General features: G+C 36.7%; 3 protein-coding genes across 5 annotated transcripts in view; 2 read left to right on the top strand and 1 right to left on the bottom strand.

The window, feature by feature from the left end:
- Positions 1-1,729, top strand: part of LOC127640097 (septin-7-like) — a 37,035-nt gene extending 35,306 nt beyond the window's left edge. For both annotated transcript variants that reach the window (XM_052122495.1, XM_052122494.1), the window contains exon 13: positions 882-1,729. In XM_052122495.1, coding sequence (XP_051978455.1) covers positions 882-921 — 40 coding nt within the window. In that variant the 3' untranslated portion in view covers positions 922-1,729. The remainder of the gene's footprint in view (positions 1-881) is intronic.
- A 146-nt stretch (positions 1,730-1,875) lies between these two features.
- LOC127640099 (C-C motif chemokine 13-like) lies at positions 1,876-5,084 on the bottom strand. Its single transcript, XM_052122498.1, has 3 exons — positions 4,493-5,084; positions 3,458-3,575; positions 1,876-3,339 (listed from the first exon to the last, which is right to left on the bottom strand). Exons 1-3 carry the CDS (start codon positions 4,560-4,562, stop codon positions 3,273-3,275), a joined length of 255 nt encoding a protein of 84 aa, XP_051978458.1. The 5' UTR covers positions 4,563-5,084; the 3' UTR covers positions 1,876-3,272.
- A 7,971-nt stretch (positions 5,085-13,055) lies between these two features.
- On the top strand, positions 13,056-24,181 carry LOC127640096 (SUMO-activating enzyme subunit 2). 2 transcript variants are annotated; one of them, XM_052122493.1, is made up of 17 exons: positions 13,056-13,293; positions 14,910-14,993; positions 15,081-15,151; positions 15,272-15,336; positions 15,471-15,571; positions 15,717-15,838; positions 16,023-16,090; positions 16,367-16,488; positions 16,616-16,715; positions 16,854-17,005; positions 19,859-19,952; positions 20,332-20,444; positions 21,706-21,861; positions 22,066-22,162; positions 22,270-22,375; positions 22,468-22,607; positions 23,504-24,181. In XM_052122493.1, the coding sequence occupies exons 1-17, from the start codon at positions 13,153-13,155 to the stop codon at positions 23,695-23,697; spliced, it is 1,926 nt and encodes a 641-aa protein (XP_051978453.1). In that variant the 5' UTR covers positions 13,056-13,152; the 3' UTR covers positions 23,698-24,181. The 2 variants fall into 2 exon arrangements, with proteins under 2 accessions (XP_051978453.1, XP_051978452.1); XM_052122492.1 differs by having other exon boundaries at positions 13,065-13,293; positions 23,501-24,181.
- The last annotated feature ends 282 nt before the right edge of the window (positions 24,182-24,463 follow it).

Genomic DNA, 24,463 nt, shown 5'->3' with positions numbered 1-24,463 from the left:
CTCTTATAGAAGCAGATTCAAACTGAATGGATGGCACAAACTATACATTGTGGTTTGGTGATTCACATGAAGACTATCTTGGCTCTAGTGCTAGTCATCCGGGTCCAAAATGTTGAAGCTTCAAAAAGCACATAAAGGCAGCATAAAAGTTATCTATACAACTCCAGTGTTAAATCCATATTTTCAGAAGTGATGTAGGTGTGGGTGAGAAACAAATCAATATCAAGTCCTTTTTGTTTTTACTATAGACTCTCCTCCCTGTCCAGTAGGTGGCAATATGGGCAAAGAATGTGAATCGCCAAAAACAAAAGAACAACTCTTGGGAGAGAAGAGTGCTTAGGAAGGCTTTGGAAAGTGATTTATAGTAAAAAATTACTTAAATATTGATCCGTTTCTCACTCAAACCTATCATATTGCATCTAAAGACATGGATTTAACCACTTTAATGCTGCCTTTATGTGCTTTTTTTATCTTCAAAGTTCTGGCCACCATTCCCTTGTATTGGATGGACCAACAGAGCTGAGATATTCCTAAAAATCATTATTTATGTTCAGTAGAAGAAAGAAAGTCATTCACATCTGGGATGGCATGAGGTTGAGTAAATGATGCGAGAATTTTCATTTTTGGGTGAACTATTCCTTTAATGGCTCTATAAATAGTCTTGTTTTTCTTTATGCAAAATAATGCGTCTTATTTTTTTCTTTTGTTTTTGGAGTAAAATAGGATCAGTGCATTTTCTTGACAGGTATCGTGAGAATCAGCCAGTTTCTGTCGCTCCTTCATGCACTTAAAATTATTTGTGTGCTGAAAACTGACATTTTGAGTTCATATGAGTAATCACGTTATTCACCAATGATTTTCTTCTTTTTTATGTTTTTCAGGACAATGGAAAAGAACAAGAAAAAAGGAAAAATCTTTTAAGAAGCCAAGACACTCTGTTCCTTTTATTAATACCAGAAACTCCTTTTTGCATCGGAGATGCTCACATGTTCTATGACCTCGTGAGAAACAAATGCACACACATTATGGCACACATTTACTGCGCTTTAAACATTCCATTGCAACATTCCAAACACATAAAGCATGTGTAATGTATAACTCTTTGTACACATTTAGTTTCCACAGCCTCTTTTCATAAACTTTGGTTTGTCGAAGACCACACAAAACTGTAGTGCCCTCCTCTGGTTTGACTGTAGTATCGACTGTAGTGTGAATACAGAGCCCAAGTCCTTAAGCTTCTGATTACGAGGAGGGTATTTACAAAGTTTCCTTTGAAGCTCTAGGTGGGGTTAATTCCAAGAAAGTCTAACAGATCTAGTTTTTTGTTCTGAGGTTTGCAGCACACGTACATTTTCAACTCTGTTGACCACATTCGCACACACACCTCAGTTTTTAAGAGGGCCACGCGTAAGAAGATAAATGTGAGAGAATGACTAATGGATGCAAGTCAAAAGAGAGACATGCTGAGTTGAATGAATGGATGATTTATGGTCTGTGATACTGCATGCTTGAGAAGGATTCTAGAAGGTTCTGAGGGTGTCTGAATGTGTGTGCTATAATGTTATGTGTTGTGTGGGGGTCATAGACATTTGAAGATCCGTTTTAACATTATTGCACAGCTAAATTATGTTCATTGTTTTCTCATGTTTTTAAACCCATTTGCTGGCTGTGTACGTAGATAATTGTGTCCCTACTATAGGTGGTGTTATACAGAATGGCATGGGTGTCAACATTAATAACAATAATCTTTTTTTATATATATGGATGGTTTTAAAATAATTTCAATAATGCTGTGGAATGTTCTTATACAAGTTGCTGGAACGTTCTGCCTTTAAAAAAAATTGCAGCCTGTTTCAGCAATTCTGTCTTCTCACGTTTTTGTTATTTTCTTTTTTTTTTTTTTTTTTATTCCTGATGTGTTTTTATTATTATTATTATTATTATTGTGAAGAGATTGTCAAAAATGTCAATTTCCAAGCTGATCTGAGACCAGTTATGGTTTGTTTCATATAATGGTTGGGACTTAGGCTTCTACCAGTATGGCAGGTTGTAGATCAGAGCATATTTTAAAAGGACAGTTCACCCACAAATTTAAATGTCATCGTTTACTCACACTTATGTTGTCCCAAACCTGTTTGACTTTCTTGTGGAACAAAAAAGGAAATTTTGGGTTGAATGCCTCATTCACCGTTCACTTTTCATTGCATCCTTTTTCCATACAATGGAATTCAACAGATTTGCAACAGCATGAGGGTGAGTACATGATGCAAGTGTTTTTATTTTGGGGTGAAGTATTCTTTTAACTTCAGTGAGTTTTGTAATCTACACCAATATTATTTTATAGATTTTTTATTTTTTTTTGACATCTACCCACACATCAACTTGAACTCCTGAACTTGGACCTTTTTTAATAAACTCACTCTATATTCCAAATATGTTCATGAGAATCTAAGTCTCTTAGTTTCTGTAGGATAGTTCGATTGATAGCATGCAGGCTTTAGGTCTATTATATGCCAAACAGAGCAGTCAAGTTTGCAATTTGTTGCCAATCAAGCGTCACATTCTCACTAGCTTGCATCTACTAGCAACGGACCGGCCAGTGCACAAAACACTCAACCTACCCATTGCAAACGTCCTTTTTAGTCTTTTTATGCTTCATACTACATTTATTTAGTACGTTTGTCATTATGCAAGTTAAAACACTCAGTTATTCCTGTTGTAGATTGCTAAGTCACACAGATGCTCTGAACTCTTTGAATAGTTTGGGATTTTTTGTTGAACCCGTATTTGGAGGGGGAACAGAGAGAATTTTTAACCACTCTTCGCCTCTTTTTAATAGTAGACTTGAACATGGCTCTCTAGACATGTTTATTATTATTTGTATATGTATACTGTTTTCAATTTTCAATAGTTTTTTCTTTATGATATCGATGTCTGTTATTCTTTTAGCCTAACTGTTCATTATTAAACATGAGATGTTATGCTAAATCCAATAGTCATATGGTCTTTCCCTTTCAGTATTTATGCTAAGATGCACACATTCAAGACACGGCATAATCTCCATGCATTTTAATAATCATTTGCATTTTCAGCTTTTACAATTCAGAACAGATTAATACAAAAGTAAAGTTTTAAAACTTAAAAGATTGTGTTTAGCAATGTATTGCAATTTATTTAGCAAAAACTCAAATACATTTCATAAGAAGGAACAGCTGTATTAAGTGCTGCATGGTATAATTCAGGTGTTGCATATTCAATGGCAGGAGCTCCCACTAAAGGACCTTCTTTAGCCAAGGCGCATCTGGTTGCACACAAAATTCACCCTTGTGTGTTGTAACCCTGAGGAAAAAAGTTCACATTTGAAATTTTAATTACAAGACTGACACAATACAGTTACATTTGTATGTTATTTACCTTATAAATATATTTAAATGTATTTTTAAAGTTAAATACTCACAGATAAGCTTTGACGGGGCAATCGATGCTTGTCTGCACAGCACTCACAATTCTGTTGCGTGGAATTGGGAAGTCAATGAAGTTGAAACAGCATTTTTCAGGGATTGCTGGCGCTTGAGCTGTTGGTGAGATAAAATGGTATATTACCCTGAACACAGTCATGAAATTAAGCAAGTGAAAGATGACAACATAGTTATAAATACACTATTCAATTTGTTAACATCAGTTTATGCATTAGATATCAGGAACATACAATGAAAAATATATTTTTTACAGCATTATTAATCTTTGTTAATGTTAGTTAATAAAAATGTGATTGTTCATAGTGAATTAATGTTGACTAATACAACTTGATTTTAAGAATGTATTATTATATGTTGAAATTAACATTAACCAAGATTAATAAATTCTGTAAAAGTATTGTTCATTGTTGGTTCATATTATCTAATGACGTTAACAATGTTAGTTCACCATGTTAGACTAACGTTGTGAACTGATGTTAACCAATGCAACCTTATTGTGAAGTGTTACCGTAACCTCTTCGTGCAGCAAAGCATACTGCCTCGATTTGGACAGAATCCTTTCAAAATTGTTTTAATTGTTCCATGACCTGTAAACCTCAATAAATGTCTTGATTTATTAGCTCACCCTTCAAAATAATGGCTCTATGCCAGTAAACCTCAATTAACATGGCTTTAATTGATCACCTGTAAGATGAAGTTTCTTCAATCAAGACCGTTTTTGGTTATATTAGGCTCTTGAGTCAGTCACATGGTTCTTTGGACATAAAAGCTCTTGATGTGGTATTGCAGGCTCTGTATGTTGCATATACATTTTTGGGCTCTTTAAAGTACTCTTAAATATGTTTTATAAAGAATTAGATCATAAAAATCTCTTTGTGCAATTCATTGGTTCTAATTTTAGGCTTTATATTTAAGTGTATAATAATACTTTGATCATCTCCAGTAGATTACGCTGTCCTATATTTAAATGAATAATTAAGGCAAGAGAAAAGCTACACTAACAGTGAACTTACGCTGAGCCTCAGAAGTCCAGGCCACCAGCAGGACCAGCCCAAGAACCAGACACACACAAGATGTCCTCATGATTTTTAAAGATGATTTGCAGCTTTTGATGTCGAGTTGTTGCAGATGTCTGAGTCAGTTATCTGCCTACCCTTTATAAATACTTTGTAGTATGTACAGTTAGAGGAAGACAGAAACTAGATCTGAGGTTTGATAAGGACTGATATTTTTTTCATCCCCCAACCCCTTCTTCAAAGCCCACACATATCATCACATCTTTTTTCTTTGCAAACAGATCGTTAGAAGATAAAATGCAGGTGTCAAGAAACTTGCAGCTCGTGGTGAGCATCCTCTGACATTGCAGCTTTTTGCTGATGCCATTAAAAAGTAGTGATTTGCATTTTTTATTCTATTTTACTTCATAGTACTTTTAACCTCTCTCTTTTTTTTTTTTTTCGTTTAAGAAATGGCTTTATTTCTCTTTTCTCACAGCAGTTTTCCAGGCCTTCATGACCAGAAACCCTCTGACTAATCATTATCCCATGTGGGAAATTCCAGTTTTTACATGCAAAGTATATGCAAATATAAAACTGCTTTGTCATAACTTCAATCACTAATAATACCTTACTATACAAAATAACTATTAATGTAGGCCTGCATTCAAAATTAATATGGGTCACATGTTTCAAAAACTATGAATATGTGTAATGGTTGTTTATGATGTTAAAAAGGTTATTCCTATAATAATACAAATATATGAATAATTATATTAAGTGTATTTTTTAAGTTGGCTATTCATATTGCTTACAGACGTAAAAACCCACATTTTAACAAGATCCAATACGTATTATGGTGGTTTTGCTAGCTCTTTTTTTGTTTGTGAAAATAGCATCTTGCATTCTTTATCGAAGTGGCAGATCTCCTTTCTGTCTTTAGTCTTCCGATTCAGTGACCTGATTGCATTAGTAAGACATTGAATAGCATTTTTCAGTGTTCAGTTCCATACTTTTGTAATAAACTAAATTAAAAACTAAAAGTATTCAAATGATTCTGAGTGCAATTCTAAGCAAAACAATATATCAAAATTGTTGGTCTATTTTTAATAGTGCATGCATGAAACTTTTGAAACCTCTATTGGCTTGCAGAATCTAGATGATGCATCTCAGTCAAGCATTTCTGTACCCTATAACATAACAATGTGTGAAACTTGTGAACTGCTGCCTAGTGTTGAATACACATTAACACTCAAACACAAAAGTAGTTTAGCCTGTGGTTTGTAGTACAATATGACACATTAAACCTCTCTGTCATCTGATGTGAAGCAAAGGGCATATACAGTAAACTTTATATGATGCCAGTGTATCTAATGTGTTTCTGATGCTTGATGCTTATTTTATTCCAGATATATTAATTTATTAAAAAACACATTTAAACAGCAAAATCGTCCAAGATCCTAAAGAGATCATAAAGAAACCCCTAATTAAAAAGAAAACCATTGACCTTTATATGACATGACAAAAAAACAAAACAAAAAAATTATGAAATCTATGAATAATGAGATTTGTAAATATATAAATAATTAAATGTTTTACCTTGAAAAATATTAACTGTTTGGAAAATAGTGATTACGGTGTGTACAAAAACAAATCTGCTCTTACTGTTAACCTGATGCTTTTACCAGTCATTAAATCAAAACCTTGTTTGAAAATGATATAAACTTTCTTTTTATTATTATTTCTAAGACCATGGCACATGCTATTTAAACTGTATTTTAAATAGAGTTTTTCCTTTATTGTGGACATTCTAATTTGTTATTGACCCCTATGCGTAGACTGTATATAATCATACAGGTATAACTCTCAGCAATACTTGTGATTGTAAGCTGACAAAAATTCTAAGGACTTGGTCATTCAGCAGAACAGCAAATCATTTATATTGATCTAGCTTCACTTTTTTTGTTTATATTCAAAAGGAATATTGTAACATACAAATAAAGAACAGTAAATTCGGCAGAAAATCAAAGCGTCCTTGAAACCACCAACAGTATTTTTCTCTTTTTCCCCCCCTTTGTATTAGTAAGGTACATGTTATAAGAAACCTTGACTTGCTTGGAAGTGTAAAGTGTGACTCATATAGCTTTTACTCAATTTACTCTGATATGCAATGTTCAAATCAGAACCTTATTCATCACAGAGGCATGTGTTTAGAGATTTAACTCACTCGATTGGCCTTCTAGGTTTTTTCAACACCAAGAAATGTACTAAATGCATGTACATTTTAGGCCTGGTCTCCTATTATCTATATATTTGGTTAAAATCATACAAACACTACAGGCCCTTCACTTCATTGGACACACACACTCACAATCGCATACACAAACATAAATAGCGTCTTTATTCTGAGAATCCTATCCTGCTGAAATTCACACCAATACTTGACATTTTGCTTGCGTTGGCTTTTCATTGCAAGACAGTTCTATTTCTCGTGTTTTGCATTTCCTTCAAGTGCACACACACACACACACACACACACACACAGTGACTCTATCTGGGGAACCAAACCTGCATGCCAAATAAATAAATAAAATAACAATAAAAGTGTGGAAATATACAAACAATTGTTTGTTACAAACTTAATTGTCATTAAGTTTTTGCAAGGATTTCATAATTGTTTAAAAATGAAAATTTGGTAACATGCTCAGTGGTCTAACACTGCCCAATACATCATATTTTAGATGACACTTTTAGGTAATCTAATATAATTTGATTACTTTTGGATTACCTATGCATGGTTTGATGAAAATGTAATCATTCATTTTAAATGTTAAGTACTAATTAACACTCCTTTCACTAAACACTAAATATAATATAATATAATATAAACAGAAACGTGCTATTTGTCAATTGCTGAGTAAAAAGCAACTTCTTACAATGAGGCACACAATGGAAATGCATGTGGCACAGGACGGCACTGTCTTCCACTGTCTACCTGGTTAAACCTGTTGCAAATAATTCAGGCTTTGGCTCAGACTGCTCTTTTAACTTTCAGGAGTATAATTAGTAAATTGCCTATTAGGCCAACAGTAATTTCAAAGGATGTAAACTACTTAGCCGCTTTGCAAAATTAGCCGTTTTGAATTGAAAATATAACATGTAAAATACGTAGTTCGTAATGTCATTCATAATTGTGAAAGAGACTGTGGGTATAGGCTGACTGTAGATGTGTCATCTAAATGAATGTGGTCATCACAGCTTTTGAAGTTGCTTTTTTAGGACATTCACTTGATCGTGTCTTAGAAAATGATCCATGAAACTAACATTAGAAGAATTATCACCCTCAGATTGGAACTTAAACCAGGGCAAGTACAACACTTTCCGAGGTGGGGAAACCACCACCATTTCACCCACAGGCATGTGGGTGTTTACCCCTGAGCATTTTTCCATCTGTCCAGTAGTGGGGGGGTTGTGATGAAAGGGAAAGCACTTTTCACCACCCCCAAAATGTGGAGACCATAGAAAATTGCCTACTCTGCCCAATGCTAGTGCCAGCCCTGAATAAAACATAGTAAGACATGTGGTTTGACCCTGTGGCCTGTGTTTTCAGGTTGTCAAGTACAGTGTTTTTCAAACAATTTCTTTATGACTTTTAGTAATTATGATGTTTGAACCGCAATCTCCTAAGTGTCTTCTTTCAAAAGATCCTTTCTCCACCAGGTTGTGGTACAGTTCAGAGGAAATACCAATGTTCTACACATTTTTCCTCCATTTTTTCGGTCCAATGAGACTTTCTTGATACCGTAGCCATGCTAGTTGATGTTCTGTTGCAGGTACATCAGGACGACTCCTTCTGAAACTTCCCGTGCCCCGTTTCTTGCTCTCTCATTGGCTGTAGGTTAAAGCTGCAGTTGTATTCAGTCAAAACATATTTCACATTGCACAATTTGGAATCGCAGACAGCTCCAGATATTTCACATTCTAGATATTTCGCTGCCATCGACGACGTGTCAGCGATTCTCTCAAATCGAGTCTTTGATAATTCATACATTGCATTTGTTGTTAACGGGGCGATCTCCGATTTCGATTTCAGGCTTTGGTCGGTGATCTCGACAAATCTGTCAGCAAGCGAAAATCGGGCTTAAAATCATGTAGTGTAAACTCGGCATAAGTCGCAGAGACACCAGACTTGGTGGGATGGTCAGAAATTCCCCCCACTACTCAGGCACACACATCCGTCGGACACTGGGTGGCGTAAGCACCTTTGCGCTTGTGGTCATAACTTTGGAACCGTAAGGGCTAGGATCAAAATTGTTTTTATCTCTGAGTCAAGGTCTACGTATATTTCCGATTTCATTTCCATCTATAAAATTGTTCTGCCATTTTGAATTTTCAGGGAAATTAACTTTTTCAAACTCCTCAAATGCCATATGTCCGATTCGCACAAAATTTGGTATACAAATTTATGGAACCTCCTGACAACAAGGTATCAAAATTAATGTATTTAATCAAAGCGTTACGAAGATTGAACTGATCTGCCAATGAACTGGTCAAGTGTGTTCCATGTAATACAAATTGACCTATATCTACCAAACTAAAAGTCCAAAGGTAGCGAAACTTGATACTACACATAGACAACAGGGCATTCTAAGGCTGAGCGCAAAGTTGCGTCAAATTCCGCCTATAGGAGGCGCTACAACTGAAAAATGCTCATAACTCCTCAGCGGTATGATCAATGATGTTGACAGTTGGTTTGCATCTTCTATGGCCCAAAGGCTAACATATCACTCAAATATAATTTGGAAATATCAACAAACATGGCCGCCAGCAGCCAATCAAATTTCAGCATCTAATAAAATCAAATATGAATGGCCGGCCAATTCAATTGACCAATGAAAGCTGTAATACTATATTTTGTCCACCAGATAGAGCCACAGGGTAAGAAATCCTTTTAAGTCTAAGGCTTTCAAAGGTGTATGAATGCATATACATTTATTTGAAGAAACTTGTTACACTGACAATATCTTCTGACGTTTATAATGTTTGTTTGCATATAAATCTGTGATTTCCAAAATTATTATAGGTTATCAAATGTCACCTTAATTTTTACATCTCCTAAAAATATTGAAAACATCTTTGTCTAGTTGCCAGGCATGATTAACTGACACATTGTTTTAGAGATACGTTTACATATGTCTGGATTTATATTATGTGTTTATTTTTCCATTATCCCTGTTTCTGTCTCGAGTCATTTCAATATGGCTGCGTCCGAAAACTGTAAAATGCTGACTTAAAACCAACCCAAAATTGCCCAATAGTTTTTTTCCTACTATGAAAAGACAATACATTTTTGGTACTTTTCCACTGCATGTTACGGTTCAACTCGACTTTATTCCTTTACTTTTCTGAGCTTGCTTTTCCACTGCAGTTTAGTCCCACCTAAGTGTGGGTGGGATTATAGGCTGATCGCCATAGTTGCTCCGCCTCTACTGCCATGACATCATCTTAAACGCAACACAATACAATAAACAGTAACACAACCGCTAGCTGTTAGCTACTAGCTCACTGTACTGCATAAAGCAGTTGTTGCATGGTCATTTTACACAATTGTAACAGTTAAATTTGTCTGATTGTTTTAGAAGCAAGAATTCCATTAGCTGGTCAACTAAATATAGTGAAGCTTTCAAGCAGAGTATAGCGTTAACGTACCATCCTCCATCGTGGACTCCAACAATGCCATGGTTGAGTCCAGGGCACTCTCCCTCCCATTGGTTGCCGGTCAAGACAGAGTCCATTTGGTCGAACCACTTCCACTTTTCCTTGATGGTTCTGTAGTCACTTTTAAAAAAACTTTTTTTTACTTTTGCCTACACTGTTAGTAGCTCCAGTGGTAGCCATGTGCGGGTGTTCATTTTACTCGGGCTACCAATCAGTCTTTTAGTATCATCTTGGAAATGGCATAGCCACGCCCTAGCAGCCTTTTACATTACCCTAGCAACCACCCCCATAGACTTCCATTCAAATTGGCTCAGAAGGAAATTTTCAGAACAGAATTTTGTAGGCATTTGGGGATTGGATCTTTTGAGTCAGGTTAGTAATCAGCCAATATGAATCTCTCTGGTCACTGGCTAGCCACACCCTAGCAACCATTAAGAGCACCCTAGCAACCAGCCCTATTGACTTCCATTACAAATGGCTGAGAGGGATATCTTTGGATCAGAATGGACTACAGACATGACATTTGGCTTGTTTCACTTGAGTGAGAAATTAGTCATCATATATCCACTTGGAAAACTACTTAGCCACGCCCTAGCAACCATTTAGAGTACCCTAGCAACCAGCCCCATTGACTTCCTTTCAAAATGGCTAAGAGTGATATCTTTGGATCAGAATTGCCTAGAGAACTGACAGTTGGCTTGTTTTACTTGAGTGAGCAATCAGACTTCAGGTTTCATACTAGAAACTACTTAAACACACCTTAGCAACCATTTAGTGCACCCTAGCAACCAAACCCCATTGACTTCCATTCAAAATGCTTAGATGAGGATCTCAGGATCCTATCAAAGAGACTTCTGGTTTCATTCACTGGACTCACGGTAGCAAGGAGCCTTTTGAGTATCACCTTGGTAACTGCCAAGCAACCAGATGGGGTTACCCTAGCAACCAAGTAACAAATCACACATCTGTTCACCAGAACATTGTTGTGACTTCCGGTTTCATTAATTTGTCTCAGGGTAGCAAGGATCCTTTTGAGTATCACTTTGAAACTGCCTAGCAACCAGATGGAGTTACCCTAGCAACCATGTAACAAATCACATATCTCTGCACCAGAACATCATTGCAACTTCTGGTTACATTCATTTGTCTCAGGGTAGCAAGGAGCCTTTTGATTATCACTTTGGTATCTTCCTAGCAACCAGATGGGGTTACCCTAGAAAACAAGTAACACATTTAATTTTTCCCAATTTTCAACAAATTTAGTTTAGACAGGATCTACTCTGTCAATTTGTATTATTTGTCATCCACTGGATCATTTCTATCAATTCTGATTATTTTGGTTATTTCTACACATGTGCTTGGACCCTAATGATTGCCGCTTGTGGCTACATTATTTATTGTATCTGTATACAGTAATACAAAAGTCCTCCCTGGGGAAGAGAGAGTGAGTAAATCTGAAAAGTGTTACAGAGTTAGCTACATTTTGGCAACCACTGTTCTGGGCTGTAAAATATTAATAACATTTCAAACATTAACAAGAAATAAATATTAGTGAGGTTTTTTTTGGGGGATGGCATAGATCCAGGCTTCACGCACTTCAAATACCCAGGAGTCCATGCGAAAGGCCAATCAGACAACTGGTGTGAAGAGCGCTTTCGCTCACGGACACAGACAATTGATAACATGGCTGAGAAGAAAATATTTAAGTGTAAGTATCATTATGGTTTTTATGACTGTGTACATTTTACCAGTTGTTACCTACAGTTTATACAAAGATTATGGTCATCGACCAGTGGTTGATGTCTCAAACATAGTAATAGCGCGCTGAATAATAGGCTGATCGCATAACGATTCATTATATAGAACCGAATGGCAGGGCTTTACTGAGTCATATGTAAGTGAAGTATGGATATTTAAACCTGTAAAATAAAAACGACATAAAAAAACAAGGTACACATAAAAAATATAAAATACATATATATATATATATATGTATGTATGTATATAAAGAAAAAAGAACATTAAACAGTAAATCAAATAATAATGACTTAATGCATTAACGACTTTTGACAAGTTATATGTTTATCTACAAAGTCAATAACATTTACTTGCTTACCCTTTCCTCCGTGCATAACATCAGCATTTGTATGCATGAAAAATAATCTTGTCTTCTACGACGTCGGAGCGTATAAATGTGATTTCTCTGCATGGCAAGCCATCTCGCAAACACAATAGTAAAAACAAACAACAATAGGCAGCATATTTCCCCGAACCGAACCTGCAGCTCCTGTCCAACAATAACCACGCTTCACGATCGAGTCTGTCCCAAAAATACTTCTCAATGCGCCCTTGTGGACTTGCGCGAGGGGCCCTATAAGTCTGCACTACATGACGTCACCGAAGTGTGGACTCTGAGGAAGTCCACAAGTCCGGAGTGTGCCATTTGGGACAGGGCCTTACGGGAGCCGGATGGAAAAATCAGTCCTGTGCAGACCTCTATTTCACACCACTTGGTGTCAGTGTAAGGTCAAGATGACATATTAAGAAAATTACTGAGCGCACCTATAAATAATCATGTTTGTTTTATGTACCGTGGGAACTTCAAAAGAACAGTGAATATTTTAAAACCAACAAATATTACATCTTAGACCTTTATCACATTTAAACCTTTATTCAAAAACCCACAAAAAAGCAATTTATTTGGATATGTATGCATGAATGTGTTGATTTATTTAATAAATACATTTAACATGTATTTAATCATTTATTTACTAAGTTTGGTCCTCCATCACGCTACAGTCTCTAAAACTCGCTTGAGTTCAGCCGCACCATCAGAGCGCGCCAGTTAAAACCTCCACCGAGTTTACGCGCGCTCTGAACACTCTGCGCCTGCGCACTGGCCGCACGCGTCTCTTCCTTCCCCGCAGCCCCGCAGGATCAAACTGCTGCTTGTCCGAGCAATGGCACAACTGGTGGGACCTCTTCGCAAAGAGCTCGCCGACTCTCTCTCCTCCTGTCGGGTGTTGGTGGTCGGGGCGGGAGGCATCGGCTGCGAGCTGCTGAAAAATCTGGTCCTCACCGGTTTCAAGAATATTGAAGTGGTAAGTCGGATAAAGACGGACTCTCTTTGTGCTGAATGGGTTACGTAGGCCCCATTATCACCCAACCCACGTTTTTAAGCACCAAAAATGTAATGGAAACAAATAAACGATGGTCATGCGCCTAATATAATGGTGTATTTACTTGGAGGTTTTTTTTATGCTGTGTTGCTGCTGGTATAAAGAACATTTCATTTTTGCTTTTCTGCGCGCCATGTTCTGTGGCGTTCAGTGGTCCTCCTTACAGATGTTGAACATGGTAACAATAGTTTCTGTCGAAGTTTCGTGGTTGCTGAATTTACCGTTTGTGCAAAAGAACTAACTTCATATTGGTCAACACTGTGTTGAAAAACAAATGGAAATGTCAACAAATGTCAGAAATTTGATTAAAGGGTTCAAGAAGGTACCATACCAATCAATATATTATGATTTTATAGAAATACAATGACAAAAAAGTAGAAGTAACCTTGGCATTATGGTGGAAACTGGTTATCATGGTAAAATGTTGTATGGATTTTTACCAGCTCGCTGAAACAACATGGTAGTAGGCATTTATTAAAATAAAAGCCTTGCAATGGTGCACACACACACACATATATATATGCAAACTCCCATACACTGCGGCCACAAATTTAGAATAATGTACTGATTTTGCTCTTATGGAAAGAAATTGGTTCTTATATTCACCAAAGTGGCATTCGACTGATCACAATGTATAGTCTGGACATTAAAAATGTGAAACATTACACTATTACACTTTGAAGGGGGAAAAAAATTCAACTTCTTAAACTACTTCAAAGTGTTCTCATCATAAAATCCTCCAACTGCAGCAATGACAGCTTTGTAGATCCTTTGTCTTTGTCATTCTAGCTGTCAGTTTTTCCAAATACTCAGGTGACATTTCACCCCACATTTCCTGTAGCACTTTCCATAGATGTGACTGTCTTGTCGGGCACTTAATTTTTGACCTAATATTGCCCTTAAGTCCTGCCAGTCTATTGTATACAATGGCATATCACAAACAAACACAATGTTAAGCTTCATTTAACAAAACAAATATCTTTCAGCTGTGTTTGATATAATGGCAAGTGATTTTCTAGAACCCAATTTAGCACGATTACTCAAGGATAAGGTGTTGGAGTGATGGCTGCTGGAAATGGGGCCTGTCTAGATTTGATAAAAATTACTTTTTTAAAATAGTGATGGTGCTGTTCTTTACATCATTAATGTCCTGACTATACTTTGTGATCAGTTGAATGCCACTTTGGTGAATTACATTTCCTATTTCCTTCCTTCCACCTATGTGTGTATATATGTGTATGTATGGCTGTTTTACTTGGGAATAAGTCTTATTGTCAGGGAGTGTAATCGAACAAATGTGCTAATTGAATGATACACTGATAGAATTTTGTTATGCACCAACCATTTCAGGATTGTAATTGCTTTACCTCCCGAAAGGTGTCTTTAGAAGAGATGAGAAGATGTGATTGATCTAAAGCTTCATCTAAATATTCACATCTCTTAATTTGTGTATGGTGGTTTCAAGGAGACATCTGGCTTTTCTCTTAGATGAGTACCAACTCATAGAATTTGTTTTCTATTGACTTTCTTTTTTATAGATTGACTTGGACACCATTGATGTCAGCAACCTCAATAGACAGTTCCTGTTTCAGAAGAAACATGTTGGAAAGTCCAAAGCTCAGGTAATTGGCACAACTGTCTCCAAGCCATGTGTAAAAGAATTACAGGCATGTGTCAGATTTGTTTGTAATGATTTGTCTGTGTTTTAGGTTGCCAAAGAGAGCGTGGTTAGGTTTTGCCCTTCTGCAAATATCACTGCCTACCACGACAGCATTATGAAGTGAGTGTAATAGCTTAATTCAGTGTTCTCACGTTTGTGGAAAACCTAAACAGATGAGGGAATTTGAGGGAAAAGTTATGTAGAGTTATTTATTCATGAAAATATTTATTTCTGTTACAGCCCAGATTACAACGTGGAATTCTTCCGGAATTTCCAACTTGTTATGAATGCTTTGGACAACAGAGGTACATAGTGTTTATCAAAGACAGACTTCTGCAAATGTGAATGCGAGCACTACCTTTGTTCCAACTGGATTAAAATCCATAGGAGTAAAAAAAAAAGTGTTCTGCACTGATTGTCATTTCTGTTGTCCATGCAGCGGCCAGAAATCACGTCAACAGGATGTGTTTGGCCGCCGACATTCCCCTCATTGAGAGTGGCACGGCGGGTTATCTGGGACAGGTTACTGTTATCAAGAAGGCAAGGCACATCTGTTACAACAACAGTCACATTGTAGACAAATATTGTTCTCTTCAAGGTTTAGAATGAAATGGCATCTATTCAATGGTTTTCAAAGGTGTTTGTGTAATACAGCATTGACGTTTTGCAAATTTCCAATACACAGGGTCAGACAGAATGCTACGAATGTCAGCCGAAGCCAACACAGAAAACCTTCCCAGGATGCACCATTCGCAACACGCCCTCTGAACCCATTCACTGCATTGTGTGGGCCAAATACCTCTTCAAGTAAGTTTTCTGGAATAACATCTATCCCGTCACAGCATGGTGACAAAATGAATATTGTTCCTAATTAAATGAACCCTTTTTATAAGAAGACCTGGAAAGTATTGGCTTTTCGATTCTTGAGTTATTTGAATTATTGGAAGTAATTGGCATAACCTTAACTTGTCTTTATAACTTGCCTTTACAGTCAGCTATTTGGCGAGGAGGACGCGGATCAGGAGGTTTCACCTGACACAGCTGACCCTGAGGCTGCCTGTGAGTAGCTGTACATTGACATCAGCTCTTCTGCACTTTATAATTTACCTTCTCAATGAGCCACAGAAGGTTTTGTGGTAATTTCTGCTTAAATAAAGATGAAGTATAAATGAAGGGTTTGGCTCTTCAATTAAACTAGTCAGACACTTTATAATTGTTCTGTTTTTAAAAGTTTTGTTCATACTGAATGTGTACTTAATGTTCAGCATTTGTGGTTTAGTGTTAGTCCCTTATTTCCTGGAAAGTTTATGTTCGTGTGATGTTTGATGATAACAGGGAACCCTGCAGAAGCAGCAGCCAAAGCTACAGCCTCTGACCAGGATGGAGACATCAAACGAGTGTCCACTAAAGGGTGGGCTCGCTCCACAGGCTACGATCCGGTCAAACTCTTCAATAAGGTGAGAGTGGGTGTTAAAATCCCACCATTACCTTCAAATGATCACAATTACAGACTTTTTGAACTTTGGTTCAAGGTCCAGGTTGTAGAAGGGGTCTAAATTTTGATCTAATTGTGGTGTTTTTCAGCTTTTTAAAGATGACATCATGTATTTGTTGACCATGGATAAGTTGTGGAAAAAGAGGAAAGCCCCAGTACCTCTAGACTGGACAGAAATCCAGCAGCATAGTGAGTTATCAACAATGTGAACATGAGTTATTTTGCACACAAGTGAATGATCATATAAACGATATGTTATATAGAATAGTAATTATAATCATAGCAATGGCCATAAGTGTTAATAAAGCTGTATTGCGTGTATAATAGCATGCTCTCAGGAGGAGGCCTGCAGCACAGGTCTGAAGGACCAGCAGGTGTTAGGTGTTCAGGGTTACGCTCAACTCTTCCAAAGGAGTGTAGAAACTCTCCGATCTCAGCTGAAAGAGAAGGGTGATGATGCAGAGCTAGTTTGGGACAAGGTAAGTGAAGCACTATAAAACTTAAGTTTTACTTACTATTCAAACTTGTGTATTCTTTTATAAAAATTAAGATGCACAATAAATCAGCGACTATGATGATATCTCCCAGTGTGTCAGCATCAGTTTGAATTGGACAAGGATTACATTAGGCCTGTCATGATAATTACATTATCGACTTATTTTACGATATATGGACATGACCTTGATAATCTCTGCTGAGCTTGATGTTGCCCATTGTGTTTACATGCATATTTGTTTACATAAGAATGAATGTCACCAACATTTTAGCCAGTTGCGCTGCTGCTTCTCATCTGCTCTCTGTGTCAGAGGCGGGGCTCAGGCAGCTATTCCACACACAGAGCGGACAGCGACAGGTGAAGATTACGTGTTACTCGAGGCTAATGTTTTTCCCATTGACTGCATAATTCCAGCCAGAAAGTTTGGAATTATACATGGACTTCATTTCTAAGCCGCATTCCGCAGCTCTGGTGTGGGAATATTTTGGCTTTAAGCCAAAAGAGGAGAGCCCATTAACGTGAGCTCTCGACATTAAAGCTTAAACAAGTGGAAATTTTGAAAGGGCAAGTTTAAGAAAATTTTACTTGCCCGAACGGACAATTAGCCTGATTAAAATCTCAATAACGAATGTTGGCTCAATAGCGTAGGATTTCAGGGATTGAGCACAATTGTAATAATTTCCGCATGTTTCACTTTTTATAATGCAGTAAATTCCCTCTTTCACGTTGCTCTCTCACTTTCACTCGTGCAGCTTTCAGCAGCATGTGAGAATGCACAGTGGGGAAGCGTTTATCTACTGAACTTTAGATTTGCATATATAAACGAAAATAAACCTGTTAATTGGACATGCGAATGGTGTTGTACCTTGTCTCTATAAGTGAGTGATGCGATAAAAATATTGTTTCTGTTTATAATCAACAAAGCTGTCTTCGTCGCAAGAGTGCAACGTTGGAGAAATCTAATTTTGTCTCGTCACATCGTGGTGCTCGAGAAAGTCAGAATTTACAAAAGAAAGTCAGAAATTACAAAAACGCTTTTTGTAATACCATTTTTAGAGTGAAGAGAAACCGTTAAAACAGACTGTAAAGCAGTTCAATGGAAAGGAAGAGGCTTGACAATATAAATTATAGTTTAATGAAGAAATAATCAAAAAACACACAGAGCAGCTGCCTGTAATTCTCTCTTGAACTGTCGTCACTGGCCGCCTTTATCCCTCACATGCCCCTATCAGGCTGATTGGTGACCGGGCGTGCTTGTTCCAGCCCGGCCCAGACCTCCTCAACTCTACAGAGACTTATGCACCCGTCACATCTTTCTAGAGCTCCATCTAATGCATGTATCAGAGGTATTTTCTCTGCCATGTGAATCAGTCAATTTTAACAAGTATATAGCAATATACATGATAATATTAACACTATAACATTAATAAGTTAAGCACAATTTAATCATTATCTTTAAAAAGCATGCCTGTTTTGAATATATAACAACTGATTTAGCAGCTCTCAGGATTTTATCTGTTAAAACTTTCAATGCCTTTTGTCAAGAATTGACTTGTACTTTCAAAGAGATGATTTACCCAAAAACTTGAATTGGGTAACACTACAAAAATGTAAAAAAAAATAAAAAATGTATTATAATTAACTAAATCAGTTAACAATAAGCACCACTTTTATATAATTTATATTAATTCCAACATGCAGTATATTAATAAATGTTCATACATTAAAATAAAAAGTTTTATATTTTAACATTAGTTCATGCACTATGAAGTATAAACAATTGTACTTTTTTTTTTTTAGTAACAAACTAAGATTGATAAATGCTGTTAAATATTGTTCATTGTTAGTTCATGATATCTAATGCATTATCTAATGTTAATGAAACTTATTGAAAAGTGTTACAAAAAAATCTGCCATTACTCACCTTCATGTTGTTCCAAAACCCGTCAGACTTTCTATCATCTGTGGAACTCGAAAGGAGACGTTAGATAGAATGTTAGTTTCGGTCTCAATCCACTTTTCTTTTATGGGAGTGACTGTGACTTACATTCTGTCAAAAATTCAATGTTCTGTTCCTCAGAAGAGAGAAATTTATACAGGCTTGAGTGTTTGTAATGATTTACCATCTTTCTACAATGTGTTCTTAATGGTTGTTAGGTGTAAATGATAAATTGTCAGAAGGACAAGCACACGACAATGCTTAATGTGGAGCCCGGGCCGGTATGTTGACTTTGTTTAAAAACAGTGGTAACGAAAAGTGTCAATACAACTAACCTAAAAGCATCCAGTTTTCAGAGCTGGGAACAAAAACCGCAGTTGGATATGGAGAGGGGCCTTCCTGACTTAAAATGTGTTTTTGGCATTCCAATTTCAGTGTCTGAATGTTCTTAAGAATTGAAAGTTCATTGCTCTTTGAAAGGGTGTACTTCCTTTATTACGCTATTATATTATCATTATATCTGTGGCATAAAATGGCCTTAAAATGACAATAATATAGTTTATTTCAATTATTTCTGGGACAGAATATCATCCACCAAAATTAGTTATCATGACAGGCCTAGATAACATGAGAGCTTAGTTTTCCACATTCAAACAGTATGCTTGAGATAATAGATAGTACATTTCTAGATATTGGTATAGAACAATAGAATAGTTTTATGTCGGCCATAGATAAAAATTATCATCTGTTCAGCCAAAATATCTTTAGCGTTAAATCCCTATTTGAGCATTTTGATTTCTAATGTGCATGAATCTCTTTAAAAAATTGAAATAAAAAATTTAACTTACAGTCAGATGTTTAGTGTAAAACCCACTTAATTTGTGCCAATGTTTTCAGGACGACCCTCCAGCGATGGACTTTGTTACAGCGGCCGCAAACTTGCGCATGAACGTCTTCAGTATGACCATGAAAAGCTGCTTTGATGTCAAATGTAAGCGTTTGGAAAGTCGTGTTGTCAGTGCAATTAGCATGATTACAAATATTTAACTTTTTATTACTTAATTGCATATTTAAAAGCAAGAAACATTTTTAGCAGAGAAGAGTTAATGTTGCACTGTTTCTAAAACGAGAAAAAAAAAATTCAAGAAAATATAAAATCTCACTTTGGCCTAAAAAAGTTGTTTTTACTCCTAAACTCACTAAGAACATGTAGGGGAAAAGTGCTTCAAATAAATGCTGCTTTATTTTACTATCATAAAACTGAGTTCTATATCATTTTTCTGGGAAATTCATAAATTCAGACTTTTATTTTTCAATAATGTTGGTATTGAATTTAATGTGGCTTAAAACCTTTGTTTCTTTTCATCTAGCCATGGCTGGGAACATCATTCCAGCAATAGCCACCACTAATGCCATCATTGCCGGTCTCATCGTTCTTGAGGCGCTGAAAATTCTCAACTCAGACTTCAAGCAATGTCGTATGGTAAGCTTGTGGTGATGTTTCTACAGATTATAATCAAAACTTTGACAAGTGTGAACCAGATTGCATTATGTCCTGTGCATCTTGCTACACTTTTTTTTTTTTTTTCTTTTCCTATGATAGCTTAAAGGTGCTATATGTAAGCTTGACAACAAGCATTTGAAATGGGTACTGCAGTCCAAATTCAAAATATTGGAGAGTTGTCTGTCCCGCCCGCCCCAGACTAGATGTTTGTGCGGGTTGCCAGAATGAGAACACCGAAATGAGCAAAACTATTTAACAACATCAAATTGGTTTTGTACAAATGTAGGCCACGAGTAATACAAACTGTATTTAAATTGCATTACACCAACTTACTTAGTTTCAGCTACATACCTATGTATTGATATTAGGATATACACTTCTTCACAATGGGTGTTGAAAACTAATATCGATTCCGATACTAACCGGTCTGAAAGTGTTCCACTTGATAGACATCTAACACTGGACAGTGCAGGGGCCATCAAGTGAGCCTTTTCCAGTCCCTCTTGCTAGGGGTGGAGGTGCTTGGACCCTCGTATCTAAAATGAATATGCCATAATCAATCGATGTACACAGAAAATTGTACATTGTTGAACTAAAATATCTACCTAGCAATCTAACGCTAGCGACATTTCACCATATTCATTGATTCAGTCACAAAATACAGTAAACTCTTCTAAAACAGATACAAGGTTTACATTAGGTTAGATAGCTTTAAAAACTAGCTAGGGATGGGCATGAGTAACGTTACTCGATTTGGATGTCAGTATTCATTAAACGTGTAATCGCATTCGTACATTGAGCCAATTTTGAGTCAAGCTTGTGGTTTCTGCGGATTTTTCTGTCAAGCTGGTTGTTGCCGATGTAGTAAACAGCCTTGGCCTGTCCGCTCCACCGCATTGGTCTGGATCACTTCACTGGCTGTGTCTCTCTGCCTTGAAACCAGGCTGCACATGAAACACTGAGTATGAATGCAAGTACTCAAATGTTGAATTTACTCAATGTCCATCCCTACTAGCAGCCAAGATATTTGAGGTGACACTCAATGCTTACCTGTTAAGGAGAAAATTAGCCAACTCTGCATCCGTTTTAAAGGATTTATGAGCTTTAAGCCGTTTCATCTTCAGCAATTGTTTCACCTGAGAATTGACCTTTTGAAAATCTTGTCAAGCAGTATAAGATTTTACTTTCTTTGCCAAAAAAACTTTGGTTGTTTGATCGCTTTTCATGTTTTTGTCTCTAGATCTTCCTGAACAAGCAACCCAACCCCAGGAAAAAGCTTCTGGTACCGTGTGCACTGGACCCTCCCAATTCAAACTGTTACGTGTGTGCCAGCAGACCTGAGGTCACAGTCAAACTGAACGTGCACAAGACCATTGTGCAAGCCCTTCAGGACAAGGTAGCGGCAGTCCTTGGAATCCAAATAGTTCCAAGTAGTTAAATTCTGGATATTGTATGCCAAGAAATCTTCGTTTTCAATATAATGAAGTGGTTTGCTATACTTAATGTTGACTATCATTTTCAGTATTTTTTTTTACTAGTTTGTGAAATTGTCAGGATTAGTTGACTCCCTCATCTCATATCTGTGGTGTTGCATTATCAGATATTGAAGGAGAAATTTGGCATGGTGGCACCAGATGTGCAAATTGAGGATGGCAAAGGAACAATTCTCATCTCCTCAGAGGAGGGAGAGACTGAAGGTGTGATTTTAAACTATGTGCAGTTTACAAATCTGACTCTAGAGGACATCTTACACTACTAATATATCCTAGCTTTGTTTTAATGTTTGTGTCTTGTCTCTCTGTAGCTAACAATAACAAATTTTTGGCTGATTTTGGGATTCGGAACGGGAGCCGTCTTCAAGCAGATGACTTCCTTCAGGATTACACGCTTTTGGTCAATGTACTTCACAGGTGAGTGTGGATGTCCCTGAAGCTAAGAAATTTAACTTTTTACTACCTGTACTTGTCTTGAGCTTCAAAGTCTTGTCTTGCATTCATTGTAGTGAGGAGTTAGAAAAGGATGTTGAGTTTGAAGTGGTGGGTGACGCCCCAGAAAAAGTACCAGCTCCAAGTGCCCCAGAGGAGGGGAAAAACATTACCAATGGTAACAAAGATTCTGCCCAGCCTTCTACCTCTTCTAAAGGTAAGGTCATCACAGGTAGCTGGCAAACTTTGGACAAAACCTTACTGTTTTAAAGTTATTTTTCTGTTGCATTAACAACATCATGAATTTGCAAAGTGAACATTTCCAAACTGATGTATACTTGCTTGTCAGCCAAAGTTATGTCCAATTTGTGAATGAATCGTTTCGGCTCTTATCAATGAATCAGAAGTATGTCAACCCTGCATATAGATGTCTGCATATTAAAGGAATATTTTGGGTGCAATGCAAGTTAAGATCAATTGACAACATTTGTGGCATAATGGTGATTACCACAAAAAATAAGACAACTTGTCCCCCTTCTTTAAAAAAGCATAAGAGCATCAAGTGAATGGGGCCAATATGTAAACATAACGTTTCATAAGTATAGCCACAAGACATAAACAATATGCATGTTAACATGATTTTAAGTGTTATAATATAGCTTGCTAACCTTATCTGTATGAAGTTATATCCCTTTTACAACATTTTACAGCTTTATTGCAATGACGTTACCTGGTTAACCCTCCCTCCAACAAATTTTTTAATTCCACAAAAACAATTATTTAAACTACTTTAAAGCTCAAATAATACACAAGTTTTAACAGAATAACATAGGTGCTTAAACTCCCCATTCTCTTCCATTTAATCTAGATTTTTGGGTTGTTGTTTTTTTTAAAGGAGGAATTAATTAAATTTATTTTTGTGGTAATCAACATTATGCTGCAAATGCTGTCAATTGAGCTTAACTTGTATTGAACCCAAAATATTCCTTTAAGATGGAATAGGAAAAAGTATTTTAACATCTGAAGATGTATATGATTCAGATTTAAGGAACTATACAAAACAGTCATCCCTTGTTGGCACTGTAAATTAGCATTTTCTCATGTTAACAGCAGCTGCAGAGGATGATGATGTCCTTATTGTAGACTCTGAGGAAGAACCATCCTCAAGCACCTTGGAGGTTACACCAGAGGCAAGTAACCGCAAGAGGAAGCACCATGACACTGAAACAAACGATGCCGTTTCCAAGCGCAAACGCCCTGATCAGCAGCCAGCTGATGATAATGATGACATCATCGCTCTAGACTAGCACGATGATACAAATGTCCCCCATCTCCAATAGAGGATTTTCCTCCTCTGTATTTTCATAAGGTTTCTCTTACCAAACATGTAAATATATCTGTACAAAATGGTTCAAGCTCATTGGATGTTGTCTTTTCTTTTTGTCCTTTTCGATTTTGTTTTTTGGGAACAGAAAATGGCTCAAATATTAACTTCACTTGGTTGTTGTTGTTTTGTTTTTTTTGTTTGTTTTTTTTAAACAATGCGTGCCTCTGATTTCAACATGTCAAAGAACAGCTGATGATGTGCATTCAGTGCATTTGATCATCTTTGGAAACCATATTTATTGCAGTTTGTTTTTGCTGCCAACCTTCAGAATATTTGAAATCAGCAAATTATTTCACTGTGTCACTGTATAACTCATGGACTTGTATACCAACTTGCATTGCTTTAGCACGACAATGAAAAACAATTGTGACTTTTTTTACGAAAATACATTTGGAACAAGTTTATACCCTCATGTTTTTATTTATTATTTGTATTTACTTTTTCAGTCCAAGCACAGTAGAAAAGAAGACCTTGCCTCATTTTCTGACTAAAGCAGCTGAATGTAACTATTGTTTACTCGAAATCTGCCCAAATACGTGTCTATGGAAGGGTACAATGTCCTAATTGCGCGTTGTTTACTTTGGAATGCTTGTATAAGATGTAAGAACATTCTGTTTTTCTCTTATTGCTCACGTAGATGTCAGAGTCCATCGGACACCCATACCTAGTACGCACGTGGAGTGAAA

The sequence above is a fragment of the Xyrauchen texanus genome, chromosome 49 (assembly GCF_025860055.1).
Source record: "Xyrauchen texanus isolate HMW12.3.18 chromosome 49, RBS_HiC_50CHRs, whole genome shotgun sequence".
NCBI classification, from domain to species: Eukaryota; Metazoa; Chordata; class Actinopteri; order Cypriniformes; family Catostomidae; genus Xyrauchen; species Xyrauchen texanus.
The sequence above is the reverse complement of the archived record's forward strand: the minus strand, read 5'-3'. Positions and strand labels throughout refer to the sequence as shown.

Bases quoted from the DNA above. Each gene is read 5' to 3' on its own strand.
- LOC127640096 (XM_052122492.1), top strand. From the start codon at position 13,153: ATGGCACAACTGGTGGGACCTCTTCGCAAAGAGCTCGCCGACTCTCTC. The intron at 16,091-16,366 runs GTGAGTAGCTGT...TGATGATAACAG, and splicing joins AGCTGACCCTGAGGCTGCCT to GGAACCCTGCAGAAGCAGCA. The intron at 22,376-22,467 runs GTGAGTGTGGAT...CATTCATTGTAG, and splicing joins TTGGTCAATGTACTTCACAG to TGAGGAGTTAGAAAAGGATG.
- LOC127640099 (XM_052122498.1), bottom strand. From the start codon at position 4,562: ATGAGGACATCTTGTGTGTGTCTGGTTCTTGGGCTGGTCCTGCTGGTG. The intron at 3,576-4,492 runs GTAAGTTCACTG...TCTCACCAACAG, and splicing joins CTGGACTTCTGAGGCTCAGC to CTCAAGCGCCAGCAATCCCT. The intron at 3,340-3,457 runs GTGAGTATTTAA...TTTTTTCCTCAG, and splicing joins TGCCCCGTCAAAGCTTATCT to GGTTACAACACACAAGGGTG.